Source organism: Pocillopora verrucosa, chromosome 9 (genome assembly GCF_036669915.1).
Source record: "Pocillopora verrucosa isolate sample1 chromosome 9, ASM3666991v2, whole genome shotgun sequence".
NCBI classification, from domain to species: Eukaryota; Metazoa; Cnidaria; class Anthozoa; order Scleractinia; family Pocilloporidae; genus Pocillopora; species Pocillopora verrucosa.
Genome location: NC_089320.1, coordinates 7,477,288 through 7,492,135, shown reverse-complemented (window position 1 = coordinate 7,492,135; position 14,848 = coordinate 7,477,288). Strand labels below are relative to the sequence as shown.

The window sequence follows — 14,848 nt, the reverse complement described above, 5'->3', positions numbered from 1 at the left end:
AAAAGATTCAACCTTCTTGAATATGGATAATGTTACGGTGTCTTGTTTTCTGCGGGCACTTAGAGTTTAAAGAACCGAACCTATAATCACCAGAAAACTGAAGATCTTCGTAAAAGACGCACTCTCATGACGAGCAAAGTTCAATATTCGATTGCTATTCAGCTGTCTGAGGTTGTCTTAAACCCGTACATTTAAATGCGCGGCAAAATGGTGGTAGTGGGACGATGCAAACTGGGTGTTTGCATCATTACGAAAAGAAGCATTGTTTCCGAAATATTATAAGAAAGCATCATATATCCATGTGGTAAAGTACGTTTTAAGAGATTTGTTTTTGGCCGCATTTCTGCCCTATTGAGAGTTGTTTTAGCCAATTTATAATAAGCAAATGTTCCTTAAGTAGCTCAAAATTCTGTCGCTTTTCTTAATCATTATCTGATTGCGAAAATGGAAGTGAACGCCGAAACAAAACGAAAAACATGCAGTATGTTCTCAAATTGGTATTTTAGGTAGGAGATATTTTGTCCAACCGTTTAGTATGTTCCTAAAGCTTTTCAGAATTCCTCTATCTAAAATAACTAGCCATTATTTTACTTATACCTGTTTATCTTCTTTTTTTTTAGAGAGAGAAATTAAGGAGCCAGCGACAAGTGTATTTTTTCTGGCAAGTCTAATTTCATTCAAAAGCTTGGGTTTTGCATTCTAGAAGTTTGATTAAACGTTCTATCCGAGGTGTTAAAACAGCCGCAATGAACGAAACTAATTATGGACGGTCGGATATAACAAGTGACAAAGGAGGTCAATACAGTAGTGGCTTTCTGTTTGTTTTGCCAGTCATCTTCTGCATGATTTTTATTGGAAATGTTCTTCTTCTCGTTGCTATCAAATCATTTCGCATCCGGCGAGTTCCTGATCAGCTTGTTGGTTCGTTAGCTGTGATAGATCTTCTAAATGATTTAGGACCCGTTTTAATGTCGATCGTCGTGTTTCAAATCGATCACCGAGGGTTTCAGAGTGGACGTATAAGTTACGAGCTGTGCCACTTTTATAACTGGATTTCCTCGTTTCTTCGCCTGTCAGCTTCGTTTGTGGCATCATTAATGGCTGTAGATTGTTTCTGTGCAACCTTACAGCCGATCTATTACCGGACCAAAGTCACATCTGACAAAGCAACCAAACTCATTCTTTGTGTCGTGTTGTCGGGGGCGTTTATATCTGCACTTCCTGCTATGGGCTGGGGAAGAGTTTTAGCTCACAAGGGAATTTGCTCGTTCAACTTTAATGGAGGCTTCGCTCTATGCATAGCCACATTAGGATATGTGCAACTCATAATGGTGTTGACCTGTTTCATCGCCGTAGCAAGAAAAATGAGCAAATATGAAAAGCGATTCAATGGGCTTCGACGTGGTAGGACGCTGACCTTTCTAAATGGCAGACTTCAGGCTATGGAAATGCAGACAGCAAATGAAAGGCGAATATCACATATGGATGAAAATGGTATTCAGGGTGGTAGCAATATCAAAAGAACATGCAACACCACAAGAGGTATGAGTACTTTGGCAGAGGACGACGACAGCAACAAAATTACAGAGGAAAAATGCGAACAAAATGAAATAAGACGCAGAGAATCAAAAACAGATCCCAGTGTCAATCGGTGCAGTGTCAATAGGAATGTGAAGGAGAGCCGCCAGTTTACAAAGGTTCTTGGATCAGTGGTGTTTCTATTCTATGTCAGCTGGATGCCAATCATTGTAAGCCTATCTTTAATGCGCCAGCTTTTCGTTTCTGTAGCCCGTTAGCCAGCAGTACAGGCATTTTATTGGGGCGAGTTAACGTAAAAGGTCGTGATCGTTTATTCGACAGGCCATGTTTGATCTGGCGCTAGAGTGGAAGTTGAGGGAAGAGAGCGGAAAAAAGTGAAAAGTTATCTTCAGTGGCCCACCCCTCCCTTCGCCTTCCTTTGGACCGTCGCCTACCCCCTTGGTAAAAAATCTCATTCTTTCCCCAGCCTTTCCCTGCTGTGAGAATCAAAAGTGGCAGCTATTACTCACCGAGATATTACTGAGCACTCGCCCGCCAAAACTACACCTCTGCAAGCTTTTAGCCAGTTACCCGAGAAACATTTTTTTTCTGTCTGTAAAGAGGATTGAGGGGAGGGGGGAAGAGGAAGGAGGATACGCCCACCATTAAAACCTTAGTGCGAAATCTTTGTTCATTCAGTCCGGTCAGAGTGGGCACATAAATTGATTTTTGGTTGGTTTATCCACACAGTTTACTATCACCGCAGAGTTAGCCACAGGTCATCATCACGAGGTTCTCCAGTCTCTATCAGCCCAGATGTCTCTTTTGTGCTCTATGTTCAATCCCTGGGTGTACTGTGGTCTTTCGCGTCCCTACAGGGCATCATACATTTGTGTCCTTAGGAGGCTGGGGAGAGTATGTGGCCTTTCCAAAGCCAGTGAACACGACATCAAAACAATTGCTGATACAGGCAGCCGTTTCAGAACTTCCAGTAAGTATTCTTTTTTCCTGCCAACACTACTTATTGACCAAAATACTGACTAAAAGGTGACTGTTCTTTCTCTTCCATACAGCACGACGGGTATTTCCAGACACAAGATAAGGAGAACAACATAGTCAAGTTACTGTTCAAGATCAAGATCAAGATAATTAACTTCAAACGGTCAACAGATAACATTTTAATTTGTGTATTGCTAGAAACGAAAACAAAAATAACTACAACAACAACAACAGCTCACTTTACGGTTTAGCAGGGACGTGTGACCTTTTTAAAAATACCATATCAACGCCTACCCTTCTTTAGTAAATATTTTTACTCTCGACACTTAATTTATCAATTGTTACATACTGGAAATAAGATAAATCGAGCAAAAAATTTATACAGTCGATTGCTTAAGACACTACATTTTGAGAAAAATAGTTGAAGTGATATTAGAAAAAATTTTCCATTAAAATAGAATCGTTTTCTCTCTAAATAAGTCAACATATTACTATCAAAATATTCTCAAAATGGCTTTTGGCTTAGTGTCCCTCGACTGTCTATAATAAATATATCTACAAATATCAATTCATTAACTCTATGCCACAAATAAGTAATTAGAGAACGTTTTCATGTCAACTGCGTTTTTCTCTAAAAATCTCGAAAGGTGTATATCACCCAGTATCGACTTTTGGCTTAGTGTCCCTCGACTGTCTATCATAATTATATCTACATATAACCGTTCAGTTACTCAATATCATAAATGATCGATCAAAAAACGTCTTAATGTAAACTGTATTTTTCTCTAAAATCTCACTTGGTATATATTACCGAAAATCGATTTTTTTCATGCATATTTAAATACTACCATCAATATAACAAGCTTGCCTCTCAAGACTGAAGATTAAAGAACCGCAGCGTTACAGATGGTATTTTTTTAAGAGCTACTTGTGTATTTCAATTCATTTGCGAAATCGCCAAATTACAAGTCAATATTGATGTCTCCAAATCAGGAAACACTATATTTTTTCGTTCCTCCTAGAATCTGAATTCATTAAGAATATTGGAAAACATAGTATTTATCATCATTAAAAACGTCTAAATACAATAAATTGATCTCAGACTATGTACAAGAAATCACTTGACATCTCAGCAGCTACTGGACAGTGTATTAAATACATATTAGCCAAAAATTATAGTACTTGTTACTCAAGCACTCCGTAGAGGGTTAACCTACGTGTTTGTTCGTATTTAGTCGCTCATTGCTGTCGAGGCTCTAGAGCGCAAGCGCGAGTACAGGTTTACAAATGAAGACTTCATGAACTGGTTGAAAAGCATGAAAAAGTGTTGTGTGAAGGAGAAAAAATATTTCGTATGCCTTTCACACAGATTATTTCACATCCACAATAAATTTTCATTTGAAAAGAGTGAGAAAACTGTGCATACTTTTACCATAACGAGCACCTGCCTACACGCAGGTATGCAACTAGTATTAAAGGTTTGCAACACAAATGAAAACCAACAGGTAGATTCACTAATTTCTTTAACCAATAAACCACCGTCTGAAGAAAACAGTATGTATCCCACGTTGCCTTAATTGTAATTAATTTTCTTGTGCGTCATGGAACACTTCCTCAGTGGAATCTTCAGAGTCTTTAAAATTAGAGAAATAAAAGTCTTTTAAAAATTTCACACGATTAACAAAGCCTTTTTTAGTAGACAAAGGCGCACTGCCGGCTTTCACAGAGCTTCTCACCCCAGCAAGCTCTTCATAAGCTTTCTGGAGAGTAACCTGTAATAAGCTATCATTCGAACCTAGAGGAATAGCTATACCCCCGATCGTTCTATGTCACAAAAACCGTTAAAAAGAAGTCGCTATTAAATTTCCCCCATTTGCTTTAGGCCTGAGTAGAGACTGATTCATAACTTCGACAGATTAGGAAAAAACAGCGTCATGATTACCCTAAATGAGTAGAAGTTTGGAAAACCCCCTGTTTTGTTTCAAAACTTTTTGACATTTAATTACCTTCGATTATTGAAAGTTCACCTAACTCGTGGAGATAAGGTACCATTCCTGGCTGCTCGTCGGCTGCTGGTTCAACTACCTCCTAAATGATTAGAAAACAACTCTCAGCGTTCTTGATCTGGACTGATGAGTTAATGTCTTTATAGTTCCATTCATAACAAATACAAATTCCCGAGAAGCAAAATTATAGGTTTGTCTAGAATGACAAAATAGAGTCAGCTCAAACAAACATTATCAAATAACAATTGTTAAATTCTGCCAAAGTAAGTCATAATATTACTTCGCAAGCTTTGGTTTTTAAGTTTCCCGGCGAACCCAGAAATTCAATTAGATAACTCTAGATCCGGTTGAGTACCAAGATGCGTTATGCATACATAACCTCACTGCCCCCAGCTAAAGATACTCTTGGTCTAAACTAATAGCAGGTTCCCAGATCAGCATTGGTAAGATTCCAAAGTTTGAAGTACTCAATGTGGTTAAGTCAAAAAGCTAAGATATTATGTTACAACAGCCGCTTTGGTACCAAATGCCACAGTTACAGTCACTACTTATGTAATATACCACTTTAATTACCAAACGGTAAAGAATTGCACTTACACTGCTATCTGACGCATGGTTCAATTTTACAACTGCACCGCTTCCTAAACACTACCGGCGATTTTCCTGAAACAATGATCACATAAACATTCAATCATGGTTCATGTGGCAAGAAAACGAAAACCCAATCTCTAGTTTTGAAATTTGTTTCTGAGTGTAACTTCTCCTGTACAGTCCACATTAAAATATGAAAAAGAAAAGAGGGAACCACAAGGAATGAAATGTGGTGACAGAAACTGCCTTCGAAATACGACTAAGGGTTGCTTGTGCAACAAGTATCATGATGCATTGAAGAGACACGTAGCTAAGGGAAAAATCTTTGCCAGACACATTTGAGCTGTAACTGGCCTGCATAAAAAATTAACAACAACAAGAACAACAACCTAACTAACAAACAATAAAAACACTCAATCTAATGTCAGCAAATCCTTTGCAAGAAATGTTTAAGAAAATGTTGGTTCTTGTGAAGAGCTGGGCTTCTTCTTAAAAGTGCAACAATCAAGTCGACTCTATGATTCACAAGTCTTAAATCAGTGAATTATATTTAGACCACAATGTTGAAGTAAACAGAGTATAAACCTAACCTCAAGTATCGTATTGATCAACTGTTTGTGATCTTCCAAGTGTCTCCTTAGCTGAAAGGAAAGAAATACAAGTTCTTGCAGTTACAAAAATGAATGTATTTATAAATCCCCTTCACTAAATAACTATAAACCATCATAGTCTCATCAATAACCATCATAGTCTCATCAATAACCATCATAGTCTCATCAATAGTTTTTCACTAACATTCATGCAAGATTAAGTTATCTTTCTTGTATCACATTTCACAAAGGCTAATCTCAAATAAATATATAAGAAAGTTGAACAAACTGCATTACAAAATTCATTATCTAATTTGGAAAATGAACCTGTTTCAACGTATGTTAAACAGCAATGAGCCCTGATTTATAATGGTAATTGAACTGAGTGGAGTGCAATTTGAGCTGAAATCACAAGTATGATTTCAGACTAAAATTGCACGACACAAGGTTCAATTACCACTTTATTACATCCATTTTGAAATTGCCCAAATACAGGACTTGGTCAGTTCAAATATTTAATTTATGCTGTACTGAGCCGGTTTGAAATTAAATTCATCCATTTTTTTTTTGGGGGGGGGGGGGGGGGGAATAAGAGTTTTAGAAACAAAAGTTGCAAAATTTGCTACATGATACTCTTTGTCTTTCATTTTCCTGCAATTTGATTGGTTATTTTAAGCAACCTTGAAATCTGATCGGTTGTTTTGTTTTTAGTGTAGCCTTCTCATTGGCTGGGAAAAAGATGCAATTTAAAGCAAAAAATGGTGCGGTTCGTGAATAAATCGCACCAATAAGAGTCAATCAGATTACAGGGACCACCAGTGATTTCAAAATGGGTGTAATAAAGCAACTAATATTCTCAAATCTATTATCTGCAATTTAAAGTCCTTATAACAAGATATTTTTATTCTCTGCACAAATATTTAGCTTATCATATGTACAAACCAATTCCAATAGAAGAAAAATTCTGTTTTTTTAGGGCCCTAAAGTGCTCTTATATTTTTTGTGTTTAACCCTTTACACCCCAACATCAGTATTCATATTCTCATACTGTTCTCTGTACATTTACAAAGGTGCTGACAAGGAGAATTAGTCTAACTATCAAGAGTTTCTTTAGTGGTGATCATTTCCTTTATTCTCATGACATTTATGAATGATTCAGTGGTGTTATTAATTGTAAGGAGAATTCAGATGCTAGTTACTCCTCAGGGGTTACAGGGATACCAGTAAATTGTCCCAAGGACTGGTAACAAATTGGTGGGTGGTGACATGTCTTCACAGTTTCTACATCTCAGCAAAGTAACATGATCGTTTTGGCTGCATGTTTAATTGGGACACTTTTTGGCCACCAAATTGTCCTTTCAACATGCAAAAAAATGGCCAAGCTGAACCTGCTTGGTGCTAAGGTCAATTATTTATGATCTAATTCTAAATATAGTCATGGGCACTTCAAGTTCCTCAATACATAACAGCAAAAAGGAATAGGTGTTTATAGCATCTGTACTGAAAAAGATTGTAAAATTTGATAAAGTTAGGATGGGCTAAGGGTCTACAATAGCGGTGTTGTTGTGCTTTAAATTCTTACAACAAATAGACAATTGTCCACCAACATCAACAAGTGCTAAGTCTGTTATTACTCTGAGAGGTGACACCCCATGAGTCAGTAAGGACAGTGATGTACAAGTCATATACTTCTACATTTGCTGCATGCAAATTATTCCTTTCAACTTGTGAATGAGCATACTGCTGCCTGGATTCCTAGAGTAAAACAATCATAATTAGGAGGAATCATTAGAGGAGTATAACATAAAAGTCAAAGGTGGTGATATCAAATAAAAATCTCAAAGATTGACTGTTCCCACATCTACTGGTAACAGTAAGACATTTCAATGTAAGTAGCCATTGCTAAACCACTTAAGTTTGGACAGTGAAGACACTTTTCACCTCCTCTCTAGAGTAAACACCAATTAATTAGCCATTACAATGAGACTAAGCATATTAGGCAGTTAAAATTGCCTGGAATAAGTCCATCTGGCCCTTTTAACTCTTTATTATTTTTTGCATTCTTGCTAACTCTGAAGCCTGGAACTAAGGAATTCTGGATCAATAGCATCTTTTAAGACTAATTATTATCAATTTTTTTGTACAACTCATATACCTAGTGTCCTATTTTCATTATAAGTTTAGACATTTTTGTAGTTTTATATTTAGACATTAGATAGAAATTTTCTAGTTTAATATCCAATCAATTATCAGTTCTTAATACTTTTGTACACCACATATATCTAGTGTCCTTTTTTCATTACACAAATAATTTTAGACAGAGGGCCTCAAGTTTATTAATTATTTTTTATCTATTCAGTTCCAATCTATTTAAATAAAGTGTATTATTATCACTATTATTATTTTTACTACTATTATTATTCCAAACATACCTCCAAAGTTTGCCTCAACTGGAACCGATCATTGAGGAGAGTCTGGCAAAATGAATCCCTTTCTTCTAATTTCTAATGAAAGAATTAAAATATCAAGTTAGGCAATGCAAAATAGGATAACATTCCTTGATGTGCTCTCTATCTATTATCATCCAATACCTTTATAAAGTTTGTTTGAATGCATTTTATTTCACACTTTTTGACCCTCTCTACAGTTTTTTATTCACAAGTAACAGAAAAACCTGCATTTAAGTCAAAATTATTACCAACAATCATAATTTCATAACATATTCCACCCACACCTGCATATGACAACCAATAATGAAGTGTAGTAAAGAAAACAAGATTGTAATTCAAAATAATTACCAATTAATTCCAATTTTGTACAGAGAAGAATAATAATAATAATAATAATTATTGGGGACAAACTCCACAAAGATTTACTGTTTGGTACATAACACTAAAATGAAGCTATTGGAATAACTATCCCTCGGCTGATGAAAAGTTATTATGCAAACACTATTAGAAAATCTTTCATTTCTCTTTGACACATGCAGCTTCTTCCAAACACTTGGGAAAAGGGCATTACCACTTCTTTGAGCTTAATAATTACACAAATTAAGGTTGAGGCATGTTATGCAGATCTTTATTTTTTTTTGTTAATGGTACAAATATCAAGAAAAATCATACAACAGTTTGGATCATATATTCCATTAAAATTTCTGTAGAATATTTAAAAATCCTCTATTGATTTATACGCAACTTACCTTTGCTAAATACAGGACACTTTTCTGTGAGGATTCTAATTCCTGAAAAAGTTTAAGAAATGCAAGCATCTTAAAAATAATAAATTATGTTTTAAATATATTATTTATTCTTATGTGTTTCAGACTACTTTGGAATTAATAAGACACTTTCAAGTATTAAATCAAACCTAGGATTTTGTTGTGTTAAATTCCAGCAGTTTGAATTCATGATATGAAATTTTAGGCCTACACTGCATTAAAATTTTACACTACTGGTGAAAATACACTTGTCTATCTCTTCACAGGTGAATTCAGTTCAGGTACAAGACAGCCAGCTGACTTATAACTGAGTATTTCATTTTACATCTCACACAACCTAACATTGACCCCTAGAAAAACAACCAACATAATTATATGTGTGAGTCCCTAAAAATAACACATTCAGCTGCTCATGGTCTCAGGTCTTACAAACTGTAAATTCCTAAGACCCAGACAAAAGCCTCATGGTTTGATTGGCTTTTCCTTCTTTTCAGATAATGATTTAATTATTGTGTAAGCACAACAATTATTACCTGTTTTGTTTCTTCCAGAAGACCATTATTTTCTGTGGCATCGTAGTGTTCTACAGCTCTGTCAATTTCTTCACCATTTTCTGGAACACCATCCACTTCTACTGGGTCAGTCTGGTTTGGCCTGTTGTTATGACGTCCTGTCACTAGTGAAGGGGAGTTGCTACCAGGCTGTGCTCCTTCAGCAGTGTTGGGTCTGGCTTGTGTTATTTCGAAATGATCTAGTTACCTTTTAGAATCTTCTGAGAGGCTCATCATTGACTGAATCTGATGTTCAGTTTTTCCACCTTCAAGTGCAATGGAAGATGCACTGTTTTGGTGCTGGACACCTTCATGCCCTGAGGCAGGTATGTCCATTAGAGCAGTGGATAATGATGCCATCTGGGGGTAGGAGTTGCCTTCATCTGAGAAGAACCCAGTGTCTTGATTTTCATTTTGTAACAAGGAACCAGAAAAAATTTCACAACCAGCAGAATTTCTTGCAGCAAATTCACTTGATTCTGGAGGTGGGGAACTAGATTGAGGACAATCGACTGTAAAATCTCCTGCTTGTATGGAGGGTAGATTTAAATTTGATTCATTACCAGGTAGACCTGTGAATAATTCTTGCCTGACATCATGCTTAACAGTGCTGCGTGAAGGCTGATACCAATTCCTTTTTGGAATGACCCCTTGGTATTCTCCTGCTCTTGGGTTATCCTCTATATATGTTAATGAAGGTAGAAGGACTGCACTTGAATCGTGCTCCTTCTGGAGTAGTAGTGAGTCTAGCTGGGGTTTTTAAATGATCAGGCTGCATGTTGGAATCTTCTAAGGGGCTTGCCAGCAATTGAATCTGATGTTCAGCTTTTCCAGCTTCAGGTATTAAAGTAGAGGCACTGTTTTTGTACTGATTTTCTTCATTCCCTGAGGCAAGTGTATGCATAAGAGTCATGGAGGATGATGCCCTGTGGGTGTGTGAATTGCCTTCTTCTGGTAAGAACACAGTATCTTGACTTTCATCTTGTACTGAAGAATTACAAAGAATTTTATAACCAGCAGCATTCCTTGCAACCCTTTTAATTGATTGTGGAGAACAGGAACTGAATTTACTGTCATTTCCAAAATCTCCCCCTTGTATGGGGGATTGATTTAAATATGACACACTGACTGGTAGGCCTCTTAATACTTTCTGCCCCTTTTTAGGCTTAACAGGGCTGTTTGGATGCTGAGCCTGTTTCCTCTTAGGAATAGCTCCTTGGTATTCACATGCTCTGGCATCAGCAACTAGCGATGATGATGAAGAATCTGGAGCAAAATAAGAAAAAACAACTTAGTATTGCACAAAAAAAAATGAAAGTGGAACTGAATATTGAGCTTGATACAAAATTACCATATATACTTGAAATACAACATATTCTCAAAAATATAGAAAAAGAGAGATCTGATTAACTTATGATGGGAAAATAGAATAAAAATAAGATACCACTTGGAATATTTCCTTCTCTGACACATTCTCTGGTGTGTTCACAATCACTCAGTAATACGTTAGGTTGAAAGAGACACATTTGTTGTCTCTGACTACATGGCAGACTCACCATTTACAAGAACAAACTGTTTATCCTGTGAAGAAAAATGTGTCTGCTCATTCAAGTCACGACTGGGGCAAAACGTTCCTGGCAGTGCGGTCTCAGCTGGTAGAGAGCTTTTGAGGTTTACTTCATCCATCATTTCTCTCTGATGAACAGCCAAAAGATCTTCAAATTCCTTGGACAATTGAAGCTTCTTAAATATGAATTTCCACATTTCTAATGACAATGTTTGATTTTTCTTCTCATAATAGCTCACAAGGTCACCAACTGATGTAAAACGTGAGATATCAAGAACAATCAAGACAAATGCTAGTTGATCCAAAGGAAGTTTTTTCAACTCTGTGTATAAGTCGAACTCGTGTCAACCCCCCCATTTTCAAGGTCAAAAATCAGATTTTTCATCATTCCTAGTCAAAGAAGTAAAATTTAGACAGATAGAAATTTCCCAAAAGGTAATTTCTTATTTCTGATGATGTATTGAAAATACAGGGAATTAAAAGAACTGCAGAGAAAAATGTAACCGTGTGCTATGAAGTTTATTAGCACTTGTTTATATCACCACAATGCAAGCATACACAAGCAATTAGATTTACTAAGAGAAGTATTTTACCATTTTTTGTGAATCATTGAAAATGAAATATTCTTGTATTTAACTAACCTTTATCTTAAAGTTGAGTCTGAAAGGAGATTAAGTAGACTGATGGAACATCAAAGAGCTTCGAAGGATCTCATGTGACAAACAAGACTGCACGAGACAACAGCATTTTCCAGGTCACTGAGCTGCTGAAATTGATCAATGAAAACAAAAGTTCAACCCCATAAACAGCAGTGAAGCTGTAAGAAAAATGTCTGCTCTATTGTCCGAAAACACAATAGAAATCAGCTCCAGTAGCTCTGTGTTAAGCCACTTAAAATTTATTGTTTCAAACTTTTTTTGTTGACGAAGAATGCGCTGAAAATTAGCGAAACTCAAACACAATTATAACTGGTTTTATACACTCAGTTTTCTTAACAGACTTCAGACAATTGTTATGCTAATTTATTGGATTGCTTGGGTCAGGTCTTCGTGTATGACTCATGTATAAGTCAAGGGTAATATTTTGAGATGATTATTTAGTCATAAAAGGTTGACTTATACACAAGTAAATACGGTAATACCCTTGCATAAAACCTTTTCAAGATCTCTTACTTATATTTACCACCTGAAAATCTTGATCGAAAAATGATTATACTATTAGCTTTCTCAAAATACAATGTTACAAAAATAATATGCCTTGGATACTTTAATGTTATATCATAACTTTGTAATGGATCAAAATCAACAGTGATGTAGGTACTTCATGCCTATAAAAATTGTGTGTTTTTTAACATTTGTGCCTGCGTCTTTGCAAAATTCAGTTCCCTTATACACAGTTTATAAAATCTGAGAATAAATTTAATGTAAGGAAAAGATGTGCCTCTTAATTTTTCTTAGCCAAATAAATAGACTGAAAAATATAGTTATTGTTACAACAACCTAAGATGTGAAAGGCGAAGATGTGATTGTACCCAGCTACCTAAAATAGACACTGAATGCTTTTAGAATAGTTTTAAAAATAGGTCAAAATTTTAAGTATAAATTAGCAGCATAACTTATGTTTTATTATTTTAACTTTTGAAATTGTAAGTATTTGTTAGTATTTTAGTATTTTTATCGCAAAATCTTCTCCATTGTGACCTTTAATATGTATTTTATCAAATGAATAAAGACATCACTAGTAGACTACTGTTAATATTAAAGGTTATTTGGCCTCAATCTACAGTAACATTTTACTTTTAAAACATAAGAATCAGAAATAAATACGGTTAATTCTCAAATTAGCCCTGCTCTTTATCATGCTTCCTATTGGCCAGCATTCCTCTTGTGAGCCAAAATTTAAATTTAGGATCTCCTGCTCCGAAATAGCTGTCTGCCGGCTTCCTATTCCTCTGTGTTCCTGGCTAAATCACCGGTAAGTTCACGTATGTCTGATGAGCTTTCGGAGCAATCGTGGAAATGCGCAACAGTATATCTATATACTAGTCCTTAATGTCAAAATATTATTAAAAACTCGATACTTCGTTTATTTACAACACGTACGCCTGTCCCACACTGATCGACTCACCTGCTGTCTTTACTTTGATTTCAATGCTTTGTAAACGGGTGAAACTCCAGCATACCTTCAGAGTGTTGGTCAAACCGAATCAATGACAACAACTTCGCAAGACAGAGTCAGTAAAAGTCCCACGTGCGACCCTACCAACTTGTTGGAAACCAAATTGCTTAAGAGACGATAATCATATATAATAAAGTTCGGATATAACGCGCGCTGTCATTGGTTGAGAGCGTACTCAATCAGAGTTCAGAACATAGAGCTGAACTAACTATTCTACGGTGTTACACAAGGATTTCCAGGCCTAAGAAAGCCGTAACAACACACATGAAAAAATATGAATCATGCACCAGACCAGACAGGGTCACAGATCGGATCGCAGATCGAAAAAATCAAATCATTCATAAAATAATAAGTCAAAAAATAAGAGTAAAAAAGCCTAAAATACGCTAATTAAATTAGAAATGTTGCGTGACAGGAAAAACATGATATTTTTCCACCTTTGTTTGGTATCGCCAATCAGCTGCTAACACTTATTCGCCTTTCGCGCCACTCGGTCAGGTTGATGAATGAACGGCAAAGCCAAGACACCATTCTCAATCCAAGGTCATTTGTCGGAATTTTTTCGGGCTATGGCTGCTAAAACACTGAAAAATACGCATCGCTTAGAGCCAATGACATTCAAACTTACCTAGGAGGGGAAGAAAACCAAAATACGGAAAGAAAAACTGAAAGTTACTTATTCAGTGGCTTTGGTAATGGCATTTCTCGCGGCTGAGAACGGAAATCGGCAACTAAAAGATTTGCCACAGGCCGTTTTTGGTCGTGTAACTGAAAGATTTCTTCTGTCGGTAAGGCAAATATTATAATTGAGAATTTTGTATTTTAAAAATTACGTTCATTTACTTTTGTAGAGTTTCATCGCATTTTTTCATCTTGAGCTTTAACGCCAACGCACTTAACGATTTTTACTCGGGGATTGGCGATTCTTTCATTTTCATTCATTAATAAAGTTGACTTTCTTGTCAGTTAAGGGAGATTGTGTTTATTATAACTCGTGAGCTATTGAGTTAAACACTCGAAGAGAAATTCCATATCGACGCACGCCCATATATAATTTTCTATATTTTAAATATCATCTTACACGCTACTTTTCCTTTATTCAATATCGTTTAGCAGGCGCGAGAGAAGAGGCGAGGTGAGGAGTGAGGTTTTTTTTAGATATGACTACTGAACGACCACGTCTCGAGTTTCCTGCGTGCTTTACACCAGAACATTGCACAGCCATGGCTTCTCTACTTGCCAAGTAAACGATCATTACGTCACGGTCGCTATTGCCAAATTCCATGGCGGCAGATGAGCGGGAAAAAAGAGAGTCTGGAGGTCGTCATTTCGAAGATCTCGGTAGTTGCCTGTGCGAATAGCTAGTTTTTATTTGACGTGTTTACATCCAAGCCGGAGATTTATTTAACTCTGAAATGCAAACGGTTAAAATATTTGGAAACATGACTGACATTTAGAACTGAGACGCGCAACCATCCCAATATATATACGGCTTCAGCACTTTAAGTAAGTGGGACCTCCAAGGAAATGGCCCATATCCAACGGATGAATCACTATTCAGCGGACGAGTTAAGAAAACGTACAGCGCTATCCATCGGCTAGAGATTTATCCAGTGGACATTGTTCTCCAC

At 36.4% G+C, this 14,848-nt stretch overlaps 1 protein-coding gene and 1 pseudogene across 1 annotated transcript; one reads left to right on the top strand and one right to left on the bottom strand.

The window, feature by feature from the left end:
• Positions 1–784: 784 nt before the first annotated feature.
• Positions 785–2,683, top strand: LOC131784718 (alpha-2A adrenergic receptor-like). The gene is made up of 3 exons (XM_059101542.2): positions 785–1,748; positions 2,269–2,509; positions 2,592–2,683. The coding sequence occupies exons 1-3, from the start codon at positions 843–845 to the stop codon at positions 2,618–2,620; spliced, it is 1,176 nt and encodes a 391-aa protein (XP_058957525.2). The 5' UTR covers positions 785–842; the 3' UTR covers positions 2,621–2,683.
• On the bottom strand, positions 2,684–11,383 carry LOC131784719 (uncharacterized; annotated as a pseudogene).
• Positions 11,384–14,848: the final 3,465 nt, after the last annotated feature.

Coding starts and splice junctions, on each gene's coding strand:
- LOC131784718 (XM_059101542.2), top strand. CDS start 843: ATGATTTTTATTGGAAATGTTCTTCTTCTCGTTGCTATCAAATCATTT. Junction 1,749..2,268: donor TCAGCTGGATGCCAATCATT/GTAAGCCTATCT, acceptor TTATCCACACAG/TTTACTATCACCGCAGAGTT. Junction 2,510..2,591: donor CAGCCGTTTCAGAACTTCCA/GTAAGTATTCTT, acceptor TCTTCCATACAG/CACGACGGGTATTTCCAGAC.